This window comes from Rattus rattus, chromosome 17, assembly GCF_011064425.1.
Source record: "Rattus rattus isolate New Zealand chromosome 17, Rrattus_CSIRO_v1, whole genome shotgun sequence".
Classification (NCBI taxonomy): Eukaryota; Metazoa; Chordata; class Mammalia; order Rodentia; family Muridae; genus Rattus; species Rattus rattus.
The window spans coordinates 41,394,552-41,419,067 of NC_046170.1; the positions used below are offsets into that span (position 1 = coordinate 41,394,552).

At 53.8% G+C, this 24,516-nt stretch overlaps 1 protein-coding gene across 1 annotated transcript in view; it reads left to right on the forward strand.

The window, feature by feature from the left end:
* Jph3 (junctophilin 3) overlaps positions 1-24,516 on the forward strand; it is a 61,531-nt gene that overhangs the window by 12,908 nt on the left and 24,107 nt on the right. Inside the window, exon 2 of the mRNA XM_032887585.1 lies at positions 8,127-8,904. Coding sequence (XP_032743476.1) covers positions 8,127-8,904 — 778 coding nt within the window. The remainder of the gene's footprint in view (positions 1-8,126; positions 8,905-24,516) is intronic.

Genomic DNA, 24,516 nt, shown 5'->3' on the forward strand with positions numbered 1-24,516 from the left:
CTGGGGCTGGACGTGCCATCTCCATGAGGGACAGCCACAGACTTGGCTTCAGGTTGAGGCCTGTGAAATCAGAGTGAGTTCCAGAACAAGGATCGAGTGGCTGTGGATATTCCATAGCAGGAGGCCTCTGTTTATTCCCACGTCCAGGGTAGATGGGGGATTTTTTTGTTGTTGTTGTTCTTTTTTTCGGAGCTGGGGACCGAACCCAGGGCCTTGCGCTTGCTAGGCAAACGCTCTACCACTGAGCTAAATCCCCAACCTCAAAATCCCTCAGTTTTATCAACATAACATTTACATGGTACACAGTACATTCATTTAAAGTGTTCAACCTGGTGGTTTCTAGAATATCCTCGGAGTCATAAGCCATCAGCACCTACAGTGGTCCAGCAGCTTTACCATCACAGGAAGAAACCTTGTACCTAATTGCTTCTCTGCTCTTCAGTCTCGGCCCCTGGCGGCCATCTTCTCTCTGTCTTACGGTTCTGCCCAAGCTGGGGGTGGCTTTGAGCAGCTGGTTTCTGTCGCTTGTCCAGGACTCATCCACGTGGGTAGCAGGTGTCTGACCGTTGATTTGTTTCCCAGCTGAGTAATATTCTCTGACCAAGATGAACTTGCCTGTCCTTCAGTGGTGGACGTTTGGGTTCTTTCCATCTTTGGTCTGTTGTGGGCATCATTGTCGTGACCATTCATGGCGAACATTCAAGTACAAGATGTGTGTGCGCTGTGCTTTCTTTTCTCGTGGGTTAGGTCGCCAAGTGTGGTGGTTTACTCCCCACAATGAACTGCCGAGATTGCTCAAGCATATAGAGAGGAGAAGGCTTGGGGATCCCCGTCTGTGATTGTCTGCCACACTTTTGGGTCTATGGGAGGCAGCATACCATGGTAGGAATACCGTTTGCCTCATAGTGAACAATGAGACAAAGAGGCAGCCATTGCACCCAGTATAGTCTTCAAGGGCTCACCCCCCATGCCTTAAAGAGCCCACCCCTTCCCTATAGCTCCCTGCTATGGATCTGACCTTTAACCCCTGGCCCCAGGTGACATCCCAATCCAGACCATAGCTCATCACAGGGTGACTTGGGGTTGAACTGTTTGAGGAGCTTCTCACATCTCACTCAACTTCTAAGGGGGTTCTGGAAGCCGAACCCTTGTCAGGACCACCTCCAAGCATGTGGCACAAGGTAGGGAAACTCGGGGTGAGTGCCCGGCCCCCTCCTTCTGGCACAGGCCTCTCCCTGTCCCCCCTCCATGCCCTGCAGCCCAGCTCTTGAGTCATACCAGCTATCCATTGAGAGTCCCTGGATCCTGGGTGCTGAGTACCACAGCCTGCCGTGCCCATAGTGAGCAGAGCTGAGGTCACTGAGGACCATGCCTCCTTCTCTGAGGTTCTGAGCTACCTGCATCCCATTTTCCATCAGATAGAGAGAAGCTGAGGAAGACTTCTCTCAGGATACAGGAGTACGTGGAGCCCCTGGGAACCTCCACGAGGAAACAGAGACCCTGGGGACCTCCATGGGGACACACAGAGACCCTGGGGACCTCCATGGGGACACAAGGACCCTGGGGACCTCCATGGGGACACAGGGAGACCCTGGGGCCTCCATGGGGACACACAGGGAGACCCTGGGGACCTCTATGGGGACACAGAGACCATGGGTAACTCCATGGGGACACAGAGACCCTGGGTAACTCCATGGGGATATAGAGACCCTGGGAACCTCCATGGGGACACACAGGGAGACCCTGGGACCTCCATGGGGACACACAGGGAGACCCTGGGACCTCCATGGGGACACACAGGGAGACCCTGGGGACCTCCATAGGGACACAGAGACCCTGGGGACCTCCATGGGAACACACAGAGACCCTGAGGACCACCATGGGAACATCTAGGGACCCTGAGGATACACAGACACCCTGAGGATCTCTATGGTGACACACAGAAAGACCCCACAGGGACACAGAGAGAGACCCTGGGGACCTCGACAGGGACACACAGACCCTAGGGATCTCTATGGGGACATTTAGGGACCTGGGGACCTCCATGAAGGCACACAGACACCCTGGGTACCTCCATGGTGACATACAGAGAGACCCTACACAGAGACCCTGGGGACCACCATGGGGGACATCTAGGGACCCTGGGGACACACAGAAACCCCTGGGGCCTCCTTGGGACCATACTGTACTTCTCTAAACCTAAATCCTATTAGTAATTTTACTAAGACAATGAAAAGCATCTCCATGCCACTCCAGTGCAGCGGTCAGCCAAGAGAGAAGTGCTCGGCCACTAGGGTGTAGCCTGTCATTCACATGGCTGACTGCACCTCAGGTTCATCCTCCCCCAGGTGGAGGTGGACCACACAGGCGGCCCCTCAAGCACACTGCCCCTGTGCTGTTCCTGGGACCTCTCACTCAGGCAGCATGGAGGTGAGGATGGGATTGTGTGGCTCTAGCTTTGCCCGTGACCCCTCCTGACTCCGTGCTGCTTATGCAAGCGTGAGGCGTGCGTCCTTCAAACTGGCCACCATCCTACTTCCTCCATATGTCGTCTGACTCTTCCCTGGCGCCTCCTTTTCCTCTGGCCAGTCTTCCTTCCTCTTCCTGTCCCTTATCCCCTCTGAGATAACAAGTGCCCCGGCTTATGAAGACTGTGAGTAGTCACCCAGGACAGTGCTCTGAGTTCAGGCAAGCCATGACACCCAGGTGTGTCACAGTCCACTATTAGATACCACATTCCTTCAGAGGCTGACCACTGCCTTTCTAAGTATGTGGTTGGTGTCAAATCTTCAACATCCTACCTCAGAAGACAGAGAGCTTCAGATCCTTTCTCCCCTGCCCTGCCCTGCTCAGCCCTTCGCCTCCCCTCCCTTCTCCCCTCCTCTCCCCTTCTCCTCCTCTCCCCATCCCTGGCCGTCCCAGCACTATAGCACAGCTTAAAAGCTGAATCCATACTCAGTGTTTTTTATCCTTGTAACTGGAAGCTTCATTACTGCTGAGCCAAGCAATGTTCCCCACTGTACATTGCCCGTGCATAGTCTGACTGAGCAATTGACTCTGTTTTAATTGCATTATTTTATTTAAATCATTGTCAGTCTTCTCCCACCCTTTAGATGCCCAGTAAGAAAATCTCTCAATGCAGCTTCTCCCTCACACTTCAGAGTCTCCGTCCATAACCACACAAATCCACACCTGTTCACAGGTTGGTCCCTCCTCACAGTCACCCTGGAGGATCCCTTGAGCGCTCCCGTTTGATCATTCTGTCTGCCTCCTCCTTAGGTTCCTCCCTCAGTTTGGTGGATTCCATTCTGCGGTAGCTCTCTGAGGAAGGATGCCCAGGTGACCAGGTTTCTGTGGCTTGATCACTTGATGGACATGTTGGTGTTTAGTGCAAATGGAAAACCGTTTTTCTTCATGCCATGTAGGGACACAGTTTCACACCAGAGAAGCTCTACTGTTGAAGTCTTGTGTCTTTCTGTCTGTTGGACAATGTATCCTAGTCTTCTGTCTTCTGTCTGTTGGACAATGTATCCTAGTCTGTTTTCTGTTTGTTGGACAATGTATTCTTTGTTTTATTCTTGTTTTTGTTTTTGTTTTTGTTTTTTTACATCTTTTTTTTTCTTTTTTTCTTTTTTCTTTTTTTGGAGCTGGGGACCAAACCCAGGGCCTTGTGCTTGTTAGGCAAGCGCTCTACCAATGAGCTAAATCCCCAACCCCCTTGTTTTTGTTTTTTAAGGCAGGATTTCTCTATGTAGCCTCAGCTGTCCTAGAACCCCTTATGTAGACCAGACTGGCTTTGAACTCAGAGACCCATTCTGCCTTCCAAGTACTTGAATTAAAGGTGTGTGCCAACACCACCCTGCCAGGCACAGTATATCTTGTATGCTCTGCTTTTGTGACTTCCTGGAAGCTGTCTGCTGCCATGTCCTTCCCTTCACCATGTAGGGACGTGGGTCCTCAGGATGCCCTAGACCCTTAATGCTCTGGGAAAACGGTCGTCCCTGTATTTGGTCTTTTCCTTTTGTGCTTTCATCCTGGGGCTTTGGTTCCTGCCTCATCCATTGTCTTGCTTACGTCTTTTCCAACTCAACCACCTCCTTAAGTGTACGTATCCATGCAGTTCCGTTCCCGGGTTGGAAGGGTCAGGCTTCTGCAAGGGATTGGATGGACTCGCTTCAGTCCATAGCTAACGCCAGCAGCCATAGCTCTCCAGAGTCACACAAGGCTGTAGAGTGTCACTTCGTGACTGACGGTGACAGGAGGAAGTGGTCATTATAACTTTTCTGAGGAAAACGTTCCAAAGACGTTGGGATGACCTTCCTTGTGATGGAGGAGTTTAGTTCTAGGGATGTGTTTCTCCGAAAGACAAAGTTTGGTATTAGGTATGAATATCAGCCATAGTAAATAGGCTGAGGGTTTAACTCGGAATGCATCATGTGTTTGGTGTGTACAAAGCCCTAGATTTGGTCCTTAGCACCAAAAATAAATAACATGAAGTAAAACAAAAAATGATGTAGGTCAGACCCAGTGGTGATTTCTGTGATAGGAGACATCCACGCAACAGACTATTACACAACCTTTATTAATAGTGGGAAGAGGTCTACTGTGAAGGAAAGAAGGTTCTAGAACATGGTGTAGCTAAGTGTGCTATGCTGGGCACAGAGTCTGTCCCCATTCTGCCTGTGTCGCTAGACACTGGGATGCTCTTCCTGATGACAGGAGTCACCCCATCTCCTCTGAAATCCTGACTCCGTGGTCAGAGTTGGGGCCCCAGAGTATTGCATTTCTCGTCTCGAATCCAAGCTCAGCAGGTGATTTCAATCCTCGGGAACAGCACTGCTGTGTCCACTGTGGTCATTTGAGAGGCCTGCCTGGCACGATCCCCTGCTGTGACAGTGCCCTGGTGTCTTCTTTACTCCGCGTGGCATGGACACAGCGTTTCCCCTAACCCGGGATGGTTGGGAAAATCACTTCTTGGCTGAAGCCCACAAGTCACAGCTTGAGCCCTTGGTGCCACACGCAAGCTGGCCAAGACGGCTGACATCCCAATCCTCCCAGCCGCCTAGAGCATCCCACTGCGGGCAGAGGGCTGCAGGGCAGCAGGATACCTGTCCCAAATGAATGAGGATGCTACAGATCGGGTTGCAGACCCTTGCATGGCCGACTGCAGGAGGGATGTTCACATAGCCTGGTCCTCTGTCTCCTTTATCCCTGAGGAGGGTGCCCACTCTGTCCTCAGACTGATGTCTCCACCCTTTGTGGCAATGGCCCGAAGTGTCAGTCCCTGGGTCAGGTACTCTCCCTGCAGGCTCCCAACCAGCTTTAAGGATATACAATGACCTCTTGCCTCCAAGGGAGGTGGATTCCGTGATACTCTCTGTAGAACCCCCTGCATCCTGTCTCTCCTCCCTGACCCCACTCTGTGTGCGAGTCCAGAGAGGTGAATCCTGCTACGTTGGCGTGCTATGTTTTCTTCCCTTTCTTTCTTCACTATTGTTGGTCTTGTGATAGAGTCTTACTTTATAGCTAAGCTGGCCTCAGATGTGCGGTAATCCTCCTGCCTCAGCCTCCAAGTGCTGGGATTGCAGGCATGAGCTGTCATGCCTGACTTTTCTTTCTGTGTAATACTGGGGATGGATCCCAGACCCTCACATGTGCTAAGCATGTGTTCTGTCACTGGACCAGGCTAACAGCCACCAGTTACACTGTACCAAGGAAGCCACAAGCTCTAGGCAGATTTGTCCAAATCTCTCAGCAGATGGTCACTTTATGCACATCTGTCCTCTGTTGAGAGCCACACATCAATAGAAAGTTAGGTGCCTGGGTAGCCAGGAAGGTACATTCTGGGCTATTCAGGGACCTGGTACTATTCTGGGTCAGTAAAGCATGTGGATAGTTGGTCTGACTGGTGTATGGTTGGGGAGAGAAGTGAGTTGCATTGACCTGAAGGGGCTGGATGGATGCAGTTTGATAAAGGAGACACTGATTCACAAGCCAGGACAGCTGACTTGGGGGCTATCAGAAGATATCTGGGAGTGATGACGGTGTGTGGACCCTAGGTGGCGCTGTGTGGCTCATAGAGCTGACAGTGGAGTGCATTCATCTCTGATGTCTGTGAATGAGGAAGGGGGCCTGGGGGATAAAGTAGGAAGTGGGGTTGGGGTAGGGAAGAGTAAGGGGCCAGAGGAGGCAGCTGCTGCGAACTCCTAGTCATTTCACATCCGAGAAGAAAGATCCAGGGCTGCTGTGTCTTAAGAATACACGAGAGAGACCCAAAGTTGTGCCAAAATCGTTCGGTTTGACATGTGATGCCTCAGAATGATGCCGGTGGGCATCCGCTGCAGTGGGCTGGAAGATCACTTCCCAGTGTGATGAGCTAACTCTTCTGTGGGTCCGGATTGGGTCTAGACTGTGAGAACAGCTGGCCCGTTCAGCGGATAAGGAAGCTGAAGGGGTCCAGAAACTTGCCCTCTGTCATAGAGTGACATCAGAGAGGGATGGGGTGGGGTCCTGAATGTCTCCTTGCTGGTTTTAGTGCCTTTATAACATCTTGGGGCTGAGGAGATGGCTCTGTCAGTACAGTGCTTGCCACACAAGCGTGAGGACCTGAGGTCAACCCCAGTGTCCACGTAAAAAGCAAGGTGTAGGGAACATGCCCATAATTACAGCACCGAGGGGTGGAGACAGAAGGGTCCCTGATGCTTGCTGGTTAACCTGTCATCTGTGTTAGTGAAACTCACCAATTAGTGAGAGACCCTTGAGATTGCACAGTGGTCAAGAGTGTGAACTGCTCTTTCAAGGGACCCAAATTCAGTTCCCATCACCCCCACCAGGTGGCTCACAACCTCCTGTAACTCCAGTTCCAGGGGATCCAATGCCCTCTTCTGGCCTCTGACGGTATTGCATGCATGTGGTGCACAGCCGTACATACAGGGAAAGTAAAAACTAAATCTTAAAGTGGAGAATAGTGGAGGAAGACAGCCATCACAACTCACATCTGGACAGGTGTGCACACACCCACAGATGTGCACACACACATGCATGCACACATGCAGTTTTACATACAGTTCTAATCACCTTTTCTGGTTTGGAGAAGGTTGGGCTGTGTTGCCCAGGTTGGCTCTGAATGTCTGGGCTCAGGTGATCCTCCTGCCTCAGCCTCCAAGGGCCACCATACCATGGCACTCTGCAGCATGATTCTCGGTGGTATTAAACATGTCACCGTCTACACTAGAACATCTCTATCGCCCAAAATGGAAATGTGGCCCCCAGTGAGCGGCATGATCCATGTGTTCCTGTCCCAGCCCCTGGGCTCCGCCTCTATGTGGAAGAACCAGGGGGTGGGGGAACTGGCTGCTTTTACTTCTATGGAGTCAGAGCTATGCCCTGGTATGGTGACATCAGTCCATCTTCTTCTTGTTGTCTAGTTTTCCCGTGTCATGGCTTTGCCACAAGGCTGACCATTATTGACACAGGGTTATTTTGGACCTCTGCGGACAGTGCTGTGTATGGGGAGTATGTTTCTGTCCTCCCAAGTCCTGTGGTGTATTTGTGGGTCAGGTAATTTTAATGTCCCTTCCCCATGCACCTGATGCTCTTCTGGGCTGTCCCTACTGCTGACAAACCTTCTGGGACACCTTGGGCAGTAGCAGCAGGGACCTTCCTCTCCCAAGGGGGAACCTGTGCTTAACGGTCTTACAACCCTCAGCCTTCTGCAGGCCACGCTTCCTCCCTCTTTTTTTTTCTTTTTTTTTTTCTTTTTTTTTTTTTCGAGCTGGGGACCGAACCCAGGGCTTTGCGCCACTAGGCAAGCGCTCTACCACTGAGCTAAATCCCCAACCCCCTCCCCCTCTTTCTGAAGGCTCCCCAGGGACTCACTGGACTCTACCTGTCTAGATTATACCTCAGTCCAGTCTCAGAATCCAACCATGGGAGACAGTGCCTTTGAACATGCCCATCCGTGAGGCCAGTGTGAGGTCACTGTGGCCCCTGTGCCCAGGTAGACCCACCCGGGTTTCACTTTCAAAGAGAGGTTCTGAGAGAGGCAGGTGAATGTGGATCTCCCACATACCTAACACCCACGTCCTGCCTCAACAGCTCACCCCCGCTCTCCTTTCTCTCCACAGGGACGTACCAGGGCCAATGGGTTGGTGGCATGCGCCAGGGCTACGGCGTACGGCAGAGTGTCCCTTACGGCATGGCCGCGGTCATCCGCTCGCCCCTGAGGACGTCCATCAACTCCCTCCGCAGCGAGCACACGAACGGTGCGGCGCTGCACCCGGACGCCTCCCCGGCAGTGGCCGGCAGCCCGGCTGTGTCCCGTGGTGGCTTCGTGCTGGTGGCCCACAGTGACTCGGAGATCCTGAAGAGCAAGAAGAAGGGACTGTTCCGGCGCTCGCTGTTGAGCGGCCTGAAGCTGCGCAAGTCTGAGTCCAAGAGCAGCCTGGCCAGCCAGCGCAGCAAGCAGAGCTCCTTCCGCAGCGAGGCGGGGATGAGCACCGTGAGTTCCACGGCCAGCGACATCCACTCCACCATCAGCCTGGGGGAGGCCGAGGCTGAGCTGGCTGTCATTGAGGACGACATCGACGCCACCACCACTGAGACCTATGTGGGCGAGTGGAAAAACGACAAGCGCTCGGGCTTTGGTGTGAGCCAGCGCTCGGACGGGCTCAAGTATGAGGGTGAGTGGGTCAGCAACCGCCGGCATGGGTACGGATGTATGACCTTCCCCGATGGCACCAAGGAGGAGGGGAAGTACAAGCAGAACGTGCTCGTGAGCGGCAAGCGCAAGAACCTCATCCCATTGCGTGCCAGCAAGATCCGGGAGAAGGTGGACCGGGCTGTGGAGGCAGCCGAGAGGGCGGCCACCATCGCCAAGCAGAAAGCCGAGATCGCTGCGTCCAGGTAGGGTTGGGCAGGGTGTCTTGCAGAACCTGAGTTTTGGTCACCAGCAAGTGTCCATGACCTGCTCTGCCTGTCTGTACTGTGCCCCGTATGAGGCCTGCACACTGTCCCCGTTTCCCCCACAAGGTCTTGGTGTTCCTTGGAGGCTCTCAGAAGGTGGTCGTGGGCAGAGGGGGCTTGGGGACCTGCAGCTTCCTCTAAAACAGGGCAGGAGGGCGTCAGGAGGCTGCAGACAGGGAGAGGATACCTCTTGTCTCTGTGTCTAAGTATGTTTCGTTCCTGTATATCCCATAGAGAAGGCTGCTGTTCTGCTGATGTGATGTATGGGGCACTATGCTTCAGGAACACAAGAGGGCTAGAAGGTACCTCAGTACCCCAGATCTATGACTGAGGGCCCTCATGGACCCCAGGTGACACCTCTTCCAAGGGGTTCACGTGAGACTTGGCATTTTGAGCCAATAGCGGTTCCAGTTGGGCTATGGGGCAATAAACTCGTGGCTCAGATGGACTACCAGGCCCCAGGGAATAGGTACTGAGGCTGAGGGCAAGCACTGAGTCTCTGTCTCTGTCTCTGTCTCTCTGTTTCTCTCTCTCTCTCTCTCTCTCTCTCTCTCTCTCTCTCCCTCCCTCCCTCCCTCCCTCCCTCCCTCCCTGTGTGTGTGTGTGTGTGTGTGTGTGTGTGTGTGTGTGAATGTGGGTATGTGTGTAGTGTGTGTGTATGTGAATGTGGGTATGTGTGTGTGTGTGCGTGTATGTATGCATGCATGTTCCTGTGCATGTGTGTGTGTGTGTCAGCGCAGTGTGTAAGCCTCAGGGCTGGAGAAGGTGCCCCAGGGTGCTTCCCTGAAAACCACATAGGCAAGTGTGGGAACCTGGGCTGGTCTCAGCCAGTCTGAGAGGCTGCAGACGGGAGCCCAGGAACCACATTCTCAACTTGAGGATGCTGTCCTGTCTGAGCGGCCACCTCCCGTCCCAAACAGCCGCCTGCTCTTCTGCCCCAGTCACACGTGGCCTCTAGGTCTTAGGGGCGGGACTAAGGTAGGGAAAGGTCAGGAGCAGAGGTTCCATCTGTGTGGTTATGTGGAAGCCAACCCCCATGCAGGGTAAAGACTCTCCAACGTGGCCTTGTGGGGAGAGCACCCCGTTCCTATCAGTTACCCCCACCCAGGCTCTGTAAGGAAACTTAATGTGTTGGCTCCCCAGAGTGAACTCTGGGGGTAGATCCCTTGCTTGGTTTGTTGTTAGGACCTTCGAGGTCGATGTTTGTCTTCCTCTTCGCTTACAGAAGGCCTAGGGTGGTGTTAGAAGCCAGAAGTCTCTAATCATTCCCGGCTTGAGAGCCTGGGGACTGGGAGCCACTGTTCGGGCCTCAGTCTCCTAAGCCAGTAGCCTCAGGGCATATGTGTCCGTCGGGAAAAATTCTCCGGCATGGGCTGAGCATCCAGGAGGCTCCCACTCAGCCTTTAGACTGTAGCGATTGGAGGTTTGCTGGTTCTGGGCGACTTTGAGCACAGTACCGAGCCCAGGTGTCAGCTGAGGTCTGGCGGTGAGACGCACCTGTCCCCTGTAGTGTCCGTGCTCTAAAGAGGAACATGAGAACTCTTAAGAGACTGAAAGAAGGGCAGGATTTCTACCTCAGTACTGAGGTCAGACACTGCTCTGTCTTGACCCTGCCCCTCCAACCCCATCACCCGACAGTGATGGGTAGTGATGGGTGTGGCTGTTCCCGTGGGATTTTAGGAACTGGATAAACTCCAGGTGTTTTTTTACTGTCGCAAACATAAATATAGCCCATACTTCATACGGAAAGGTGGGAAGTGACAGCCAGAAGATCCCAGTGCCAGCTGAAGGCTTATGTGTGCCCCCTGCATCCCAGGCATCCAGTACTTCGTTTTACTGTCTGTCTTGTATTTTGGGACCCTGACAGATACGGGACAGCTCAGAGGCAGGGAGTGCTTGTGATAGCCCTGTCAGGTACCAAGTGGATTCTTTCCTTTTTTCTTTTTCTTTATTTTGAAACAAGACCTATGGCACCCTGGCAATCCTGGAGTTCCCTATGTACACCAGGCTAGACCTAAACTTAGAGAGCTCTGCCTATCTCTCTGCCTTCTGGGTGCTGGAATTAAAGGCATGCGCTAGCTATCACACTCAGCTTCAGATGTGTTCTTGGATGAGGAGGGTCTGAGATGCATGGGCGATCTTCCACAGACCCGATGCCACAAACAGCCCCCCACCAGATCCCCAGTGTTAGGAAGGAGAACATGGGACCCAAGGTAGTTTCTTTTCTTTTTCTTTTTTAATATTTTATTTATTTATTATATATGAGTACACTGTCGCTGTCTTCAGACACACCAGAAGAGGACATCAGATCTCATTACAGATGGTTGTGAGCCACCATGTGGTTGCTGGGATTTGAACTCAGAACCTTGGGAAGAGCAGTCGGTGCTCTTAACCGCTGAGCCATCTCTCCAGCCCCCAAGGTAGTTTCTTTATGGATGCCATGGAACACTGGAGGCGGGGGGCTCTCTCTGGAACGGGGAGGTGGTGTTGGACCTGGGTGCATCCGGGGAGACCCCCCGTGGCTGGTGTTTCTCTCTGGGCCTCAGTTCCCTCATCTATGACAGAGAAGCCATACTGTAGCCAGTGCCTGCCCCTGGCCTGCCTCCCCCAGAGTTGAGTGCACGCAGAGCTGCACAGGGGTTGGCACACAGTGGCCTGCGTGCTTCAGGGAAAGCCCAGGGGCAGGGCTAAGAGGACAAGAGGGACTTGGAGAAGTTGGGGTCAGCCTGGAAGCTGTGAGCACACAGCTCTGAGTGAGTCACCAGCTCTTCAGGTCCTGGCCTGCCAGTCAGCGCACCTGTCCCCTCTCATACTCTGTTGTTCTCCCTGGCAGGCGAAGGGACAGGTGGAGAGAGGATGCAGGAAAAAGACGCGTGTTTCATTGTGCACCTGGGCGAGCACACACGCGCACGTGCACTCATGCACACACACACACACTCCTACCTACTCTGTTGAAGCCCTGAAGAATACCCATACCCTACTGGCTGCCTGGGCTCAGGCTTGTTTTCTGCAGAGCTGAGGTCGCAGAGAGGGCCCAGTCCTGTTACCTGATTGGTGGTCTCACCATAAGATGAACAGGTCCTGATTCTGCATTTACACGCCTGGGATTTCAGTCTTTTGAGAAAGAGACCAGTTGATAGGTGTGCCCCCAGGTGACCTCCACATAGTGTGGGACCCATAATATATAGCATATACAGGTATGCTAAGCCCCTTATTCTCCCTCTCCCCCCGGGCAGTCTTGGATGACTGGCACGGGCCAAGTTGTGGGGTGTGGCCTGAGCGTGGTGACAGGAAAGACAGGAGGACCAGAGCCTCTCCAGTCATCGGGAGCCAGCTTCTTAGACTCTGACCTTGAAAGTAGCAGGGACTTGTTCTCAACTCTGCTGTCACTGCCAAAGGCCAGGGGAGGCTGCGCTCTGAGGATGGAGCCTAGGACATGAGGCCGGGTCTGTGGTTGGCCCTGTCGTCATTGCTCATGCCACCTCAACACTGCTCTGAATGTTGGCTCCTAGTGTCTCCTGCTGGAGGGAGGAAGGCAGAGCAGGGCCACCAACCAGGCTGTAAGCCTGAAATTGCGCCTTCTACATCCTCCCAATGGGCTTCAACTGTGGGGAACCGATGTTGAAAGGGAAGAGGTGGGAAATGATTGGCAGAGCCTTGGGTCCAGCAAGAGCCACAAAGAGCTGCGCTGCCACAGAAGGGCTGGTTCTTCCCCAGGATCATCACTGTTACCATGGAGATGACAGAGTGTCATCTGGTTTCTGATGGCTGGTGAGCCATCATAGGTGGGAACCCGCAGGTCAGGCCTCATCTAGTAGAGTGTAATGAGAAACTGCCCGTGGCATCCTTGTCAAACATTCCAGGCCATCTTGCGATGGCTCCAGCAAGGCTGGGGAGTAGCTGCAAAGGGTGCCATAGGCCCCTTGGGGAACCCCTTTAGAGACTTTTGGGGGGAGACAAGGTAGTGCCGGTACCTTGAAGTACCCTTTAGATGGAGGGCTGGGGCTGGAGAGATGCCCGGTGGTTAAGGGGACCCAAGTTCTGTTACCAGCACCCACATCAGGCAGCTTCCAACGTACAACTCCAGCTCGAGGGAATCAAACGCCCTCTTCTGGTCTCCATGGGAACTGCATGCATACGTGCACATTTACACATGCACACATGCACATAAGTGAGAATTAAAATGTTGGGTCTTTAAATGCAGTACTGCTGTCGTGGGAAGGGGAGGTGGGTGTGTGCACTTGGGAAGAGGGGTGTGTGTGTGCACTTGGGAAGGGGAGTGGTGTGTGTGCACTTGGGAAGGGGTGGGTGTGTGCACTTGGGAAGGGGGTTGGGTGCACTTGGAAGAGGCCTGCTCAGGAGAGTAGCCAACCCTTGCTGCTCCCCATTAAGATGGTCAAATTGCACACCTTCGCTCATGGATACGTATGAAGTCACCATGAGTCGTCTTGGGCTAAGCCTATCCCCCAGGCACCGCACACGAACAATACGGTCCACCTCATCCATACGATTTTCTGTGGTCAACTGTGGTCTGCCTGGAAGAATCTTGAGGAAAATTCCATAAGTAAATAATTCATGAGTTTCCCCTGCTTTGGGATGGGCTCCCCCCTGCCCCGTGTACCCATAGGTTTTTCCGCTGTGCACCATTATGAGGTGCGCAGTGGTGCCTGGCACAGTCCCACTCCATCCTTCCCAGGCCGTGACTCATTCTGTGACTTGTTCATATCCAGCATATCCATACCATATATGATACTCGTCCATGAGCCACCAAGTCGCTACCTTCAAGTGACCCTATTTGACTCAGTAGAGTGGCTGTTGTGTCACTAATAGTCATTGTCACATTCTCACAGGTGCCTGGAATAGCAAATTCTAAAGACGGGGCTGAGGGCCATAACTTGAGATCTTAGGGTTCCCTGCCACAGGGGGACCACTGTATACGTGACACCATTTCGTAACTTGCTTTGCAAGGCACTGCGTCTGGTGCTCTGAGCTTGTCCCTTCTCTCTTGTGCGGGAGTGTGTGTGCTCGTTTCTTCGCCATCTGGGATATGGGTGTTCCACATTGCTGGAGCCCTTCCTCTGTTAGAGCGTTCTGGGCATCTCTGATCTTGCAGTCCTGGACTGAGGCTGCAGAGGCCGTCCACCTATCCATCCTCTTTCTGTACCACTCTCCCCTGTAGCATTATGATTTGTTGAAAGACACACGTTGTGAACCCACGGTGGATGCAGCTCCCAGGAGGAGGTGATGGGCTCCTAGGTTCGCGGCCGTGTCCCAAGGAACGGAACAGAGGCCCCTGAAGTGTACCACGTCTCAAGCCCAGAGTCTGCGGCTGTCACCTCTCATGACAAAAGGGCTGCAGAGATGTTGCTGGGGGTGTGGAAGGAGGTGGTTAACACCCCCCCAGCCCCCCAGGTGACCCTGTGTTGGTCTTCATGTGAGGCAGGCAGTGAAGGCAGAGGTTAGAGCTGTGACGTACAAAGATGAAGACGGAGGCCAGGAGCCAAGGAATTCAAGCAACTTCTAGTTGTTGAGGACGCTAAGGGAAAGGAGCCATCTGGATGGGCCCAACACAGGCCACACCCTGATTTCAGCTCCTCTGTATTCTGATATGTCTGCACAGCAGGTGTAGTTTAAAGACAGTGGCCACAGGAGGTGCACGCACTTGCAATTCTGTCCACGGACCCGTCTGCGTCTGAGCACCTCCTGAGAATACCCCCACCGCCCCTCCCACCGCCCCTCCCACCGCCCCTCCCACCGCCCCATCCCACCGGCTGTGCTGGCCCACAGTATAGCTTCCTGGTCCAGGATTGGGCTCCCGCTCCACTGGTCACACATCTGGCAGGCAAGGGCCCGTCTGTTTGGGCTCGGCCTTGCAACTGAACAGGGTGGGTAGGGTTTTAGGGTCCTGGGAAGTGACCGGATGCAGGAGCAGCTGAGGAGGGGACACTAAAGGCAGATGACTGGTGTGTAATATTCAGGGCTCTGGGTTTACAAAAAAAAAAAAAAAAAAAAAAAAAACAAAAAAACAAAAAAACAAAAACAAAAACCTCAGTTGTGTCTCAGGGATCTGAGAGATCTTGACCTTGGGCTATGTCTGGCACCTTCTGTGGTAATTCTCAGAATGTGGGCAGCCTCCGCCCATGCCAGCGCCACCTCCTGGTCTCCACCCCGAGGGCTCTCACCTTGCTGCAAACAGTCAGATCCTGTTGTTGGAAACCGCGGTTGGGACAGGTGTCACATGCCCTGCCCATGGAACGCTGGTCACATGGTTGTCTAGGATCTCCGTGCAGTCTCAGGCAGCTGTCATCCGGGTTCACAGAGGCACCACAGACACCAGAAGAGAAAAGCTTCAGCTGGAGCCTCAAGTGTGTGTCCAGAGGCTCACTGGGCCCAAGAGTCCTGCAGTGCTGAGCAGGTGTAGGAGCTGTGGGACCCGGGCCCATGACACTCTCCTTTTGCCACATGAACTTGTTGTTTAAAAGACCCCCTAGGATGGGACTCCATGGCATCTCAGTGGGCTGTCCTAGGATTCGGCGACATCATGATGTCTCCTCTGAATCCAACCTGACCCTCCCATTGAACACCCTTTGCCCACTTGCCTCTCGGAGGTGTGAAGTGGCCGTGTGTGTGTGTGTATGTGTGTGTGTGTGTGTGTGTGTGTGTGTGTGTGTGTGAGAGAGAGAGAGAGAGAGAGAGAGAGAGAGAGAGAGATTGATTTCTGCAGGTGCCTGAACTCCTGGGCCTTGCTTCCCTCTCTGTAGGGTGGCGGGTGGAGACCAGGACCACACGCCAGATGACATGGCCGTGGTGTGCAGTGTGGACATCCCAGGGTCAAGCTGACCCCAGTGGACTCAGCTTGAGTCACTGATTCAATTATTATTCTGGCCTCTGCTCCCAGGAACAAGTACAGAGTCTCAGTGTCAGTGGCAGCCTGTCCCACACACAACAGGTTGTCCCTTCCCTAGGCCCACCTATGCCTTTCACAGGGAGTTTGCAGCTCCCCTGCTCCGTCAGGTGGTTCACATGACCCAGGAAGGGGCTATGCCTGAGCCTCTTGCTGCAGCCTCCGAGCCTCTGGGACGCCAGGTGTACACCGCCGCCGGGCCTGGCTTACCCATCGATGTTGCTCATGCTCTTTGTGAGATGGATGGTAGACTTTGCTGTGACATCTGACATGGCAGGCAGGTCCTGAGGTCTTCCCACACACCACTGCTCCAGCCGCACTGACTCTTCTGGGAACCCCTCCATCCTGCGGAAAGGCCTCACACACTGGGCAGTCATAGCAGCAGGGACTGTCTGGGTGGGGTTCTGGAGGCTGCTGTGGGTGGAGCCCTGTATGTTCTTCTCCACAGGGCCAGGGCGGGGCCTCCTGTCCCTACTAGGTGGTCCTGGGTCTTCTCAGGATTCTAAGGTGGCCCTGCCACTATGGTCTTTACTTCTGTCCCTTGTGTTCTGTCTGACTGTCTGTCTCCCTTTCCTTCTCCCTCTCCTTCTCCCTCTCCCTCTCCCTCTCCCTCTCTCTCTTCCCCTTTTTCCTTTCCCCTCTCCCTGCCCCACCTCTCGGGAGTATGCCATAGTGCTACGTGGAGGTCCGAGGACCACTGTGTGGAATCAGTTCTCCCCTTTCTCCTCTATGTGGGTTCTGGGGGTTGAACTTGGGCCATCAGGCTCTCATGACAAGTACTTTACCTGCTGAGCCATCTCACTGGCCCTGTCAGGGCCCACTGGAGTCTGGAGTGGCCTCATCATAACTTGATTACTTCTGCAGTGTCCTGCATCCCAGCAGGGCTGTACTGAGGCTGCAGGTTGGCTCTATTGTACCTGCCTCTTGCCTGCTACTCTTCCACAGCCCGGGCTGCTCCTCTGTGCAATGGGCCGTCCCTCCTCCACTTGCTGTGATTCCTGGAGGCCAAGGTGCCTGCTGCAGTGGTGTTCCCAAGACTCAGAGTCAGGAGCTGACCCTGGCCTCTCACTGCCCACATAAGCTGTGGTCGTGTTCTTGGCATGGGCCCCAGTGTGCAGGGCTTCTGGTCTTTGGGCTTCTTGCTAATGGGTTCTGTAAATATCTTCATCTTCCCACAGACGGCACGTGCACATGCGTGCACATGTGTGTGCATGTATATGTGTGTATATATGTGTGTATATATATGTGTGTGCACGCACATGTTTGTAGTGCATGTGTATGTGTGTGCATATGTATGTGTATGTGTGTGCACATGTATGTGTGTGCATGTGTATGTGTGTGCATATGTGTATATGTATGTGTGAATGTGTGTATGTATGTGTGTGTATATATGTATATGTATGTGTATATGTATGTGTGTATATGTGAATGTGTGTATGTGCGTGTATGTGTGTGTGCTCACACATATACATGTGTACATGTACCTGTGTATATGTATGTGTGTGAGTGTGCATGTGCATTTGCATGTGTGTGTGTGGGGTCTTTGTGCAGCCATCCAGATGGTTCAGTGGGGTGAGGCAAGTTCAGTTCAGCCCCTGGAAGTTTGCACCACTCACTGCCTCTGATCCTGGTCTTTCCCAGTGCCTGCCCTCTGTGTCTTCAGTGGCTCACTCCCCCCAGACTCAACACAGGGGTCTGTGTGGTCATTGGTAACTAGGATGGCCTCTGCTCCCTGTGGGAAGCCGCTGCCTCCCTTGCTTAGGTTTTTCCAGTTGGAGGCGGAAGGGAGAGGCAGGCAGGGGTGAATGGAGCCAAGTAGGATGCAGAACAGCTCACTGACCTCGGCCTCCAAGGCTTAAGTCTGTGCGTATGCTGTGTAACTGAGCTCTGGAACCCATGATTCTAGGGGACTTTGAAGTGCACCTGACAACTTGGGGCTCCTTCCGTCTGTGTGTAGAGTGCAGCCAACGATGTAGTCAGGACATGGCTTCCAGGACAGAATCCCAGTGCTCAAGCAAAACGGCAGTTGGGTAGCTCGCCCTGCTGGAGTGTACTGCGGGCACAGTGGGACCCAGGGCTGCAGGCAGCACTGGGGCTCTCTCTCCCCCCAGTTTGTTTTCTTCTGTGCTCCGTGTCACCATCCAGAGGTAGTGAAGGCTGGAGGTGTGTTTGCTCACACACCTGATGGTTCTCAACTTTTGCAGGAAGGAAGGAGATGTCCTTTCACTCCCAGGGCCTTAGAGACTCCCCCTGGATGCCCCGTGTGTCTACAACACGGTGTTAGTCACTTTCGCTTTCCCATTGCTCCAGGGAAGAAAGTCTGGTTGTAGCTAACAGTCTGTCCTGACAGCAAGAACCTGAGGCTGCCAGGGGAGCATGATGTCTGCAGACAGGAAGCGGGGCTGTTATCCCTGGAGTGACCCACTTCCTCCAGTGAGGCTTCACCTCTTCAGGGTTCCACAGCCTTAAAAACAATGCACAGGCTAGAACCAGGTGTCCAAAGCAGGAGCGGGAGGGAGTGTCCTGTCCATGGTGCTGAAGGAAGACTAGAGGCTCTGCCAACCCTGGGATAGAGCCGGGACCATAGGTCAGCATGCTAGAGCCCCATTTATTGGCCAGTTCATCCTGCCTACACTCCCAGAACAGCCTCATCACCTCAGATACACCTCAGATTCCCCCCTCTGTTCCCAGTGTGGAACTGTAGTCTTGATTCCTGTCTCTGTGGACTTTTCATATAGCCAGCATCCTACCCCAAGAGGCCTTTGTTTTCATTTTTGGTCCACGTCACATTCTCAGTGGTCATTCCCGTTGATGACTGGGCAGTAGTCTATGTGGTTTCTTACCGATTCATTATCCTGTGAACTCTTGGCCTGTCTCTACTCTTGTCTACTGCGGAGCAGACTTGGACGTTCATGCACATGCATGCCGTTTTTCTGAGTCTTGTGGTGTCTTTGCTGATCTGCAGCTGCTGGGGGGGGGGCATGGCGTGAATCTCTCCATCCCCTGCCAGCACTTGGTATTGGCTGTCTTCTCTATCCCGCCATTTCAGTGGCTGGGGAAATGGTGTCTCGTTGTGGGTTTGTAGCTCATACTGGCCTTGAACTTAGGATCCTTGTGCCTCAACTGTTGTCTCTCAGCCCAGCCTTGACCTGCATTTCCACGATGCCCAGTGTTATTAAACATCCTTCTGTGTGTTTACACCTTCTCTGAGGAAATCGTTCTGTTTGGCTTTTCAGTAAATATTTGCATCCTCTGAACGTTAGTTAAATTCATCTGAGTTGCAACCATGCATAAGACTGGCTTCCTCGACAGCATAACACTGCCTGACCCTGTGCCCCGGATCACACAGGAGGACACTGCAGAAGCGTTCCTTCCAGGAACGGGGCCATACACCTAACCCTGAGCCCTCCCTGAAGGCCTGTCTTGGGTGCCCTCTGAGACACAAGGCACAGGGATGGAGGCAGATCCCCCAGCAGGCAGAACTCCATGGAGGACGAAGCCAGCCCAAGCTTGCATCCCCCCCCAGGGCCTGTCTGTGACGTCATGTGCCCAGGTCTTCAGTACCCCACCACTGAATGTGACCCCAGCTCACACCGGGATCTCAAGAACGAGGAGAGAGGAGGTCCAGCCATCTTGTGAGGACACTCGGTTGCTAGGAAACATGATCCTAATGTAAACAGGGTCCAGGTAACTGTTGGTTTTAGGACAATGAGTCACAGGAGGCAAATGCTATGGGTAAAGGCCACATTTGCCACCCTGACCAGGAGCGGTCACTCTCGGGGCTTGTGCCCCTCAGTCCACAGCCTTTTCTGGCCCCCCTGGCTGGCTGCCCCATCTCTACAAGGGTCACAGCACCCATGGCACCCTGCTGTTATTAGCTCTCTTGCTTAGCTCCTTGTTCTCCGAGCAGAGTCTGTGGGTCACCTTGGGCCTCAGGCCTGGACCAGGCTGGGTCAGGGTAGCTGGAGTGAGTGTGGGTGGGTGTGTTAGATTTCCTGAATCACAGAGCTAAGGGACAGCCAAGGCATGCTGTCTCCAAACCCACAGCAGATGGCCGGCTGGGGCCTTCTGTTCTGTGTTTTTCTTCTGAGGACAGAGGTGAGGATAATCCACCTGTCTCCAGCCCTTGCCTTGTTGCTGTCTCTCCATGTCTGCCTCTGCCTCTCCTTAAATTTTCCTCCCTTCCTTCATTGCTTCCTTCCTCCTCCTTCCCCCCCCCTCCCCCCCTTCCTTCATTGCCCCCTCCTCCCTCCCCCCCCCCCCCCCTTCCTTCCTTTTTCCTTCCTCCCTTCACTCCTCCCTCCTTTCTTCCCTTCCCTCCTCCCTTCCCTCCCTCCCTCCCTCACATCTTTCCTTCTCTTGTCCCTCCCTGCTCCCTCCATCTCTCGCTCTTTCTTCACCTGTGGACTCCCATCAAGGAACCAGGACGGCCACAGTGAACTGTGCCTGGCCCTCAGCCATCAGCCTGGCAGCCACACGTGGGGCGTTTATAAGGAACTGGCTCCCGGCAGATGGAGGGAAGTGACTGGCTGATGTAGGGGCTGCTCCTTCCACAGCCCTGAGGCCTCCCCTTTCCAGCCCCAGGGGTCTGTTAGTGATTTTCTCAGCAGGGCGACCCGATGGCTGGCGCCTTGAGAAGCAATTAGAGGAAGTAGCTGAGCAAGGGAGCTATTACCCGCAGGGCGCCACAGTCGCCGTGACCTCAGTTACCACTCAGCTGCGCCCAGCTGGAGCACCCACGGCAGGCCCAGACACCCCGCCCTGGCGTCGGCGCAGCCTGCCTCTTGTGGAGAGCAGCTGTCGGGGAGGCCAGGGTAACGGGCCAGCCTATCACTGATAGAATAGTAGTGGCTACTGAGGACATTGAGTTGAAAAGGATTAGAAGGTCAGATCTGGGTGGGAAGCGATCCTCTGTTGGTTCGCAACTTCTGTTAGAGGCTCACCTAACAGGAGCCTTCTAGGGGAGCTTGTGTGTTGTCTCTGGGCCATGTTGGCTTAAAGTTCTGGAGGTGAGTTTTCCCAGGTGCCCCAGCATGGGGTGTGTACGTGGTATGCATGTGTGCATACGTGGGCTTACTTACCCACTCACCTGTGTGTATTTAGTCTGCATGTGTCTGTAAGTGTGCTCAGCAATGCCTCTATGTGTGTGTGCACGTGTGTGTTCACAGGTCTGTAAGTGTGCCCACACATGCTCCTGTGTATATGAAGGGCAGAGGTCAATGGTGTCTTCCCCCCATTGCTCTTGACACCCCCAAAGCATCTCCCTAGCCCCATGGCACCTTATCTGCAGTTTTTAGAAATCAGGGTTAAAGGAGCCGTGGAGATGGCCTTGCATACGCCAGGACCTGAACTCCATTCCCCAGGAGATCCATTAAAAGGCAGGCATGGTGGCTCACACGTGTAATCCCACAGCCGGGGTGGTGAAGGCCGGGATCCCTGAGGCTCACTGGCAGGCAAGCCTAGCTTAATCTGCAATCTTGGGCCAGCAAGTGATCCCGTCCACAAAAGCAAGGTAGATAGATGGTAAGGGAGGAAGATGCCCAACCTCTGGCTTCTGCATGCATGTGCACATGTGAGAACGTTTACACGTGAAAATCTTTATAGAACCCCCAGAACAAAATGGCCCCCTTAGTCATTGTTCATAACGTCACCTACACACAACCATAACCAGCATCTGCCTTCAGAGTGCAGCCTCTGTCCCCATTAAACACGGGTCCCCTCTAACTCCCCAACCTGCTAGCTACCGTAAACGCTGGGGCTTGAGGGATGGTAGGGCTAAAGAAAACGTGCTCCTCTCAATGGTGGTTGGCAGGGCGCCTGCTGGGAGGGGAGAGAACCCTGACCCAATGTCACAGTTCAGCAGACCTGGCTGGGTGGGATGAAGATGTTCCCCCGTGGGTTTTGAGTTCTGGGGTTTAGTTTGGGTTTTGAAGAAAGGTCTCCCTTATGTATAGCAGGTGAGTCTTGAACTTGCTGTCCCCCTGCCTCAGCCTCTGTACCTCCTTGAACACCTTCCCTGGCAGCTGTGACCCGTGGTGGACCTCTCTCCACTTATTGCTCCTCAGAAGCTCCTTTTGCTGCAGGTCCCACAGGGCTTGGTACCACCAACCTCACCTGCCCCTCACAGCCCCCAGTTTCCCCTCTCCTGTGACCATAGGGACACTAACATGGAAAGACAAAGAAAATTCTAACGTAGGGCTGACATTCACGGATAGCACTGAAGCTCCAATGCTGTTTGTCGTCTTGGGGGTTGCCAAGGACTGAGCCCTGGCCTTGCGCGTGTTGTGCAGGCTCCCCCACACTGCCCCGCCCTGTGATCATGACAGCCGTATAAACAGTTTCCATTCCGTGCTTGTTTGAAAGGCGAGTATTTGCTCCAAGAAGAGATCAAGGACTCATCTCGTGCAAAGCAAACTGTGTCTCCCTGTGTGCAGGCTCATACTGCCCATGTCAGAAGACACAGCGTGTACCTCTGCACCCTGGCTTCATGCACCCTCGACTTGTGGTGCCAGGGCTGGCCACCTGTGCCAGCCTGCCCTCCTTTCCCATCACGACCATTTCTCAGCATCGCCACAAACTATTGTCATTTCCAAGTGTGGTGGACGCATTTGTGGTGTTCGTGTTCTGTCAAACCCTCAAACCCCAGCTTTTATGGTAGCTAGCAGGTTGGGGAGTTAGAAAGGAGCCGTGTTTAATGGGGACAGAGGCTGCACTCTGAAGGCAGATGCTGGTTATGGTTGTGTGTAGGTGACGCTATGAACAATGGCTAAGGGGGCCATTTTGTTCTGGGGGTTCTATAAAGATTTTCACGTGTAAACGTTCTCACATGTGCACACGCATGCAGAAGCCAGACGCTGGGCATCTTCCTCCCTTACCATCTATCTACCTCTGCTGCGTTTCTGCCAGCTCCCCACCCTCCTTGTGTCTCTGCCAGCCCCGTCCCCACAGCCCTGTCATTGGATGGTGCAGTTTTCCCGCCCATACAGTGATGTCCAGAAGTGCAGGCATCTACTTCAGAAGTGTCCCTATCCTGTGACATGTGTGGGAATGGCCCTTGTGTGACAGAGTCACATGAAAGTGTCCAGGGCTTGAAAATAAATGCCTCCCACTGAGACCTGAGCTCTGGGTGCTGGCCAGGCCTGTGCTGCTTCCAAGTCTTGGAAACTTAAGGGATTTGATGAGAAGCAGGAGGCGAATGGAGACCTGCTGGTGAGACACGGAGGTGGGGCCCTGTCGCTAGGCTGCCCCTGGGCACACGCCCCCTACCACAGTCTGGCAGGGCTTGCTCAGTCCTAGTGAATGAAGCCCAAGCTTAGGGTAATGGGCTGGGCCTTGCCTGGAATTCTGGGAGAAGGCCCTCTCCATACCTCCCAGCCCCGTCCTGTGGGGCTCATTTAAAACCTGTATCCACTTGTTTATGTAGTTACCTAGTTAGGTTTTGAGGTAAACACTTGCCGTGGAGCTCTGGCCAGCCTCAAACTGGCAGTAATCCTCCTGCCTCAGCTTCCTGAGTGCCTGGCTATCAAAAAAAAAAAAAAAATCGAATCTTTGTGATATTCCTCTTCTTTCTCCCAGGTGCCCTATTCTTTTATGTAATGCAGTCTTTGCACAAAGCTAAAGGATTACACCAGCCTCTGGCCTCCTCCCATTGGCACCCTCACCTCCTCATGCTAGATTAACAGGGTGTGTCCGCTGAGACGGGAGACCAGCTGGCCGGAGCCCAGAGTGCTGTCCTAGCACGGACTACATGTCTCTCCACCGCCCTAGGAGCCCTGCAGGACCACAGGCTCTGACTCAGAGCCCCCACCTGCCTGGTACAGCATCCCCCACCCTCCACAGGCCCGGAGGGTCTCTAAGACCCATCTCAGACAAGTGCTTGCCCTCCCACTCCTCCATGTGTGCAGCCACACAGCTAGTGCGGTGGCTTAAGTCTGAGGTGCTCAGGGTTATAGCTGTGTCATCCTCTGACCATCACCGGGGTGCAGATGGTAGGCATCCACAGACCGGTCAGGTTGGAAGATCTCCGCCTGAAGACGGGGCTGAGGGATGGAGCCTAGTCAGTGATCTCAAGCCTGCTCTAGTGGCAAGATGGGACAGAGTCAATTGACAGTCACTTTTGACCCACCAGTTGGCCGGGAGGAACCCAGTGTAGCACCCTTAAGTTCTGGTCACTCACGCTTCCCTTCCCCATCACACATGGGGAAGCCATGTCTCCCAGGGCAGATGTGACTTATCCAGGCTCTCAGCTCCTCAGTGGCAGAACTGGACCCTTGATTGGTGTCTGTGTGAGCTTTGTAGGATCCCAATGAGTGCTACATGGCTAGCGTGAGTCTTAGTCCAGACCCGCATGGTGCAGGACTCTGAGGGGTCACCTACACTCGTACCTCTGGGCTTCTGTCTTGCTGGCCTTGGCAAGCAGGTGGCGTTCGCTGTCTGCTCCTCTCAGGGAGACACCCAAGGCTCATTGCTGGTCCCCTTCCTGCCCCAGTCTGTCTCCTGCAGAATGGACCAACTAGAACTTTCATCTCCAGGGTAGCACTTGGTGCCCATCCAGGACGCCTAAGTCAACTAGCTGAAGACTTTGGGTTGCTAAAGTCCCCAACCCAGATGACCTTAACTAGTGACCACACAAGGTCCAAGGAGGTTTT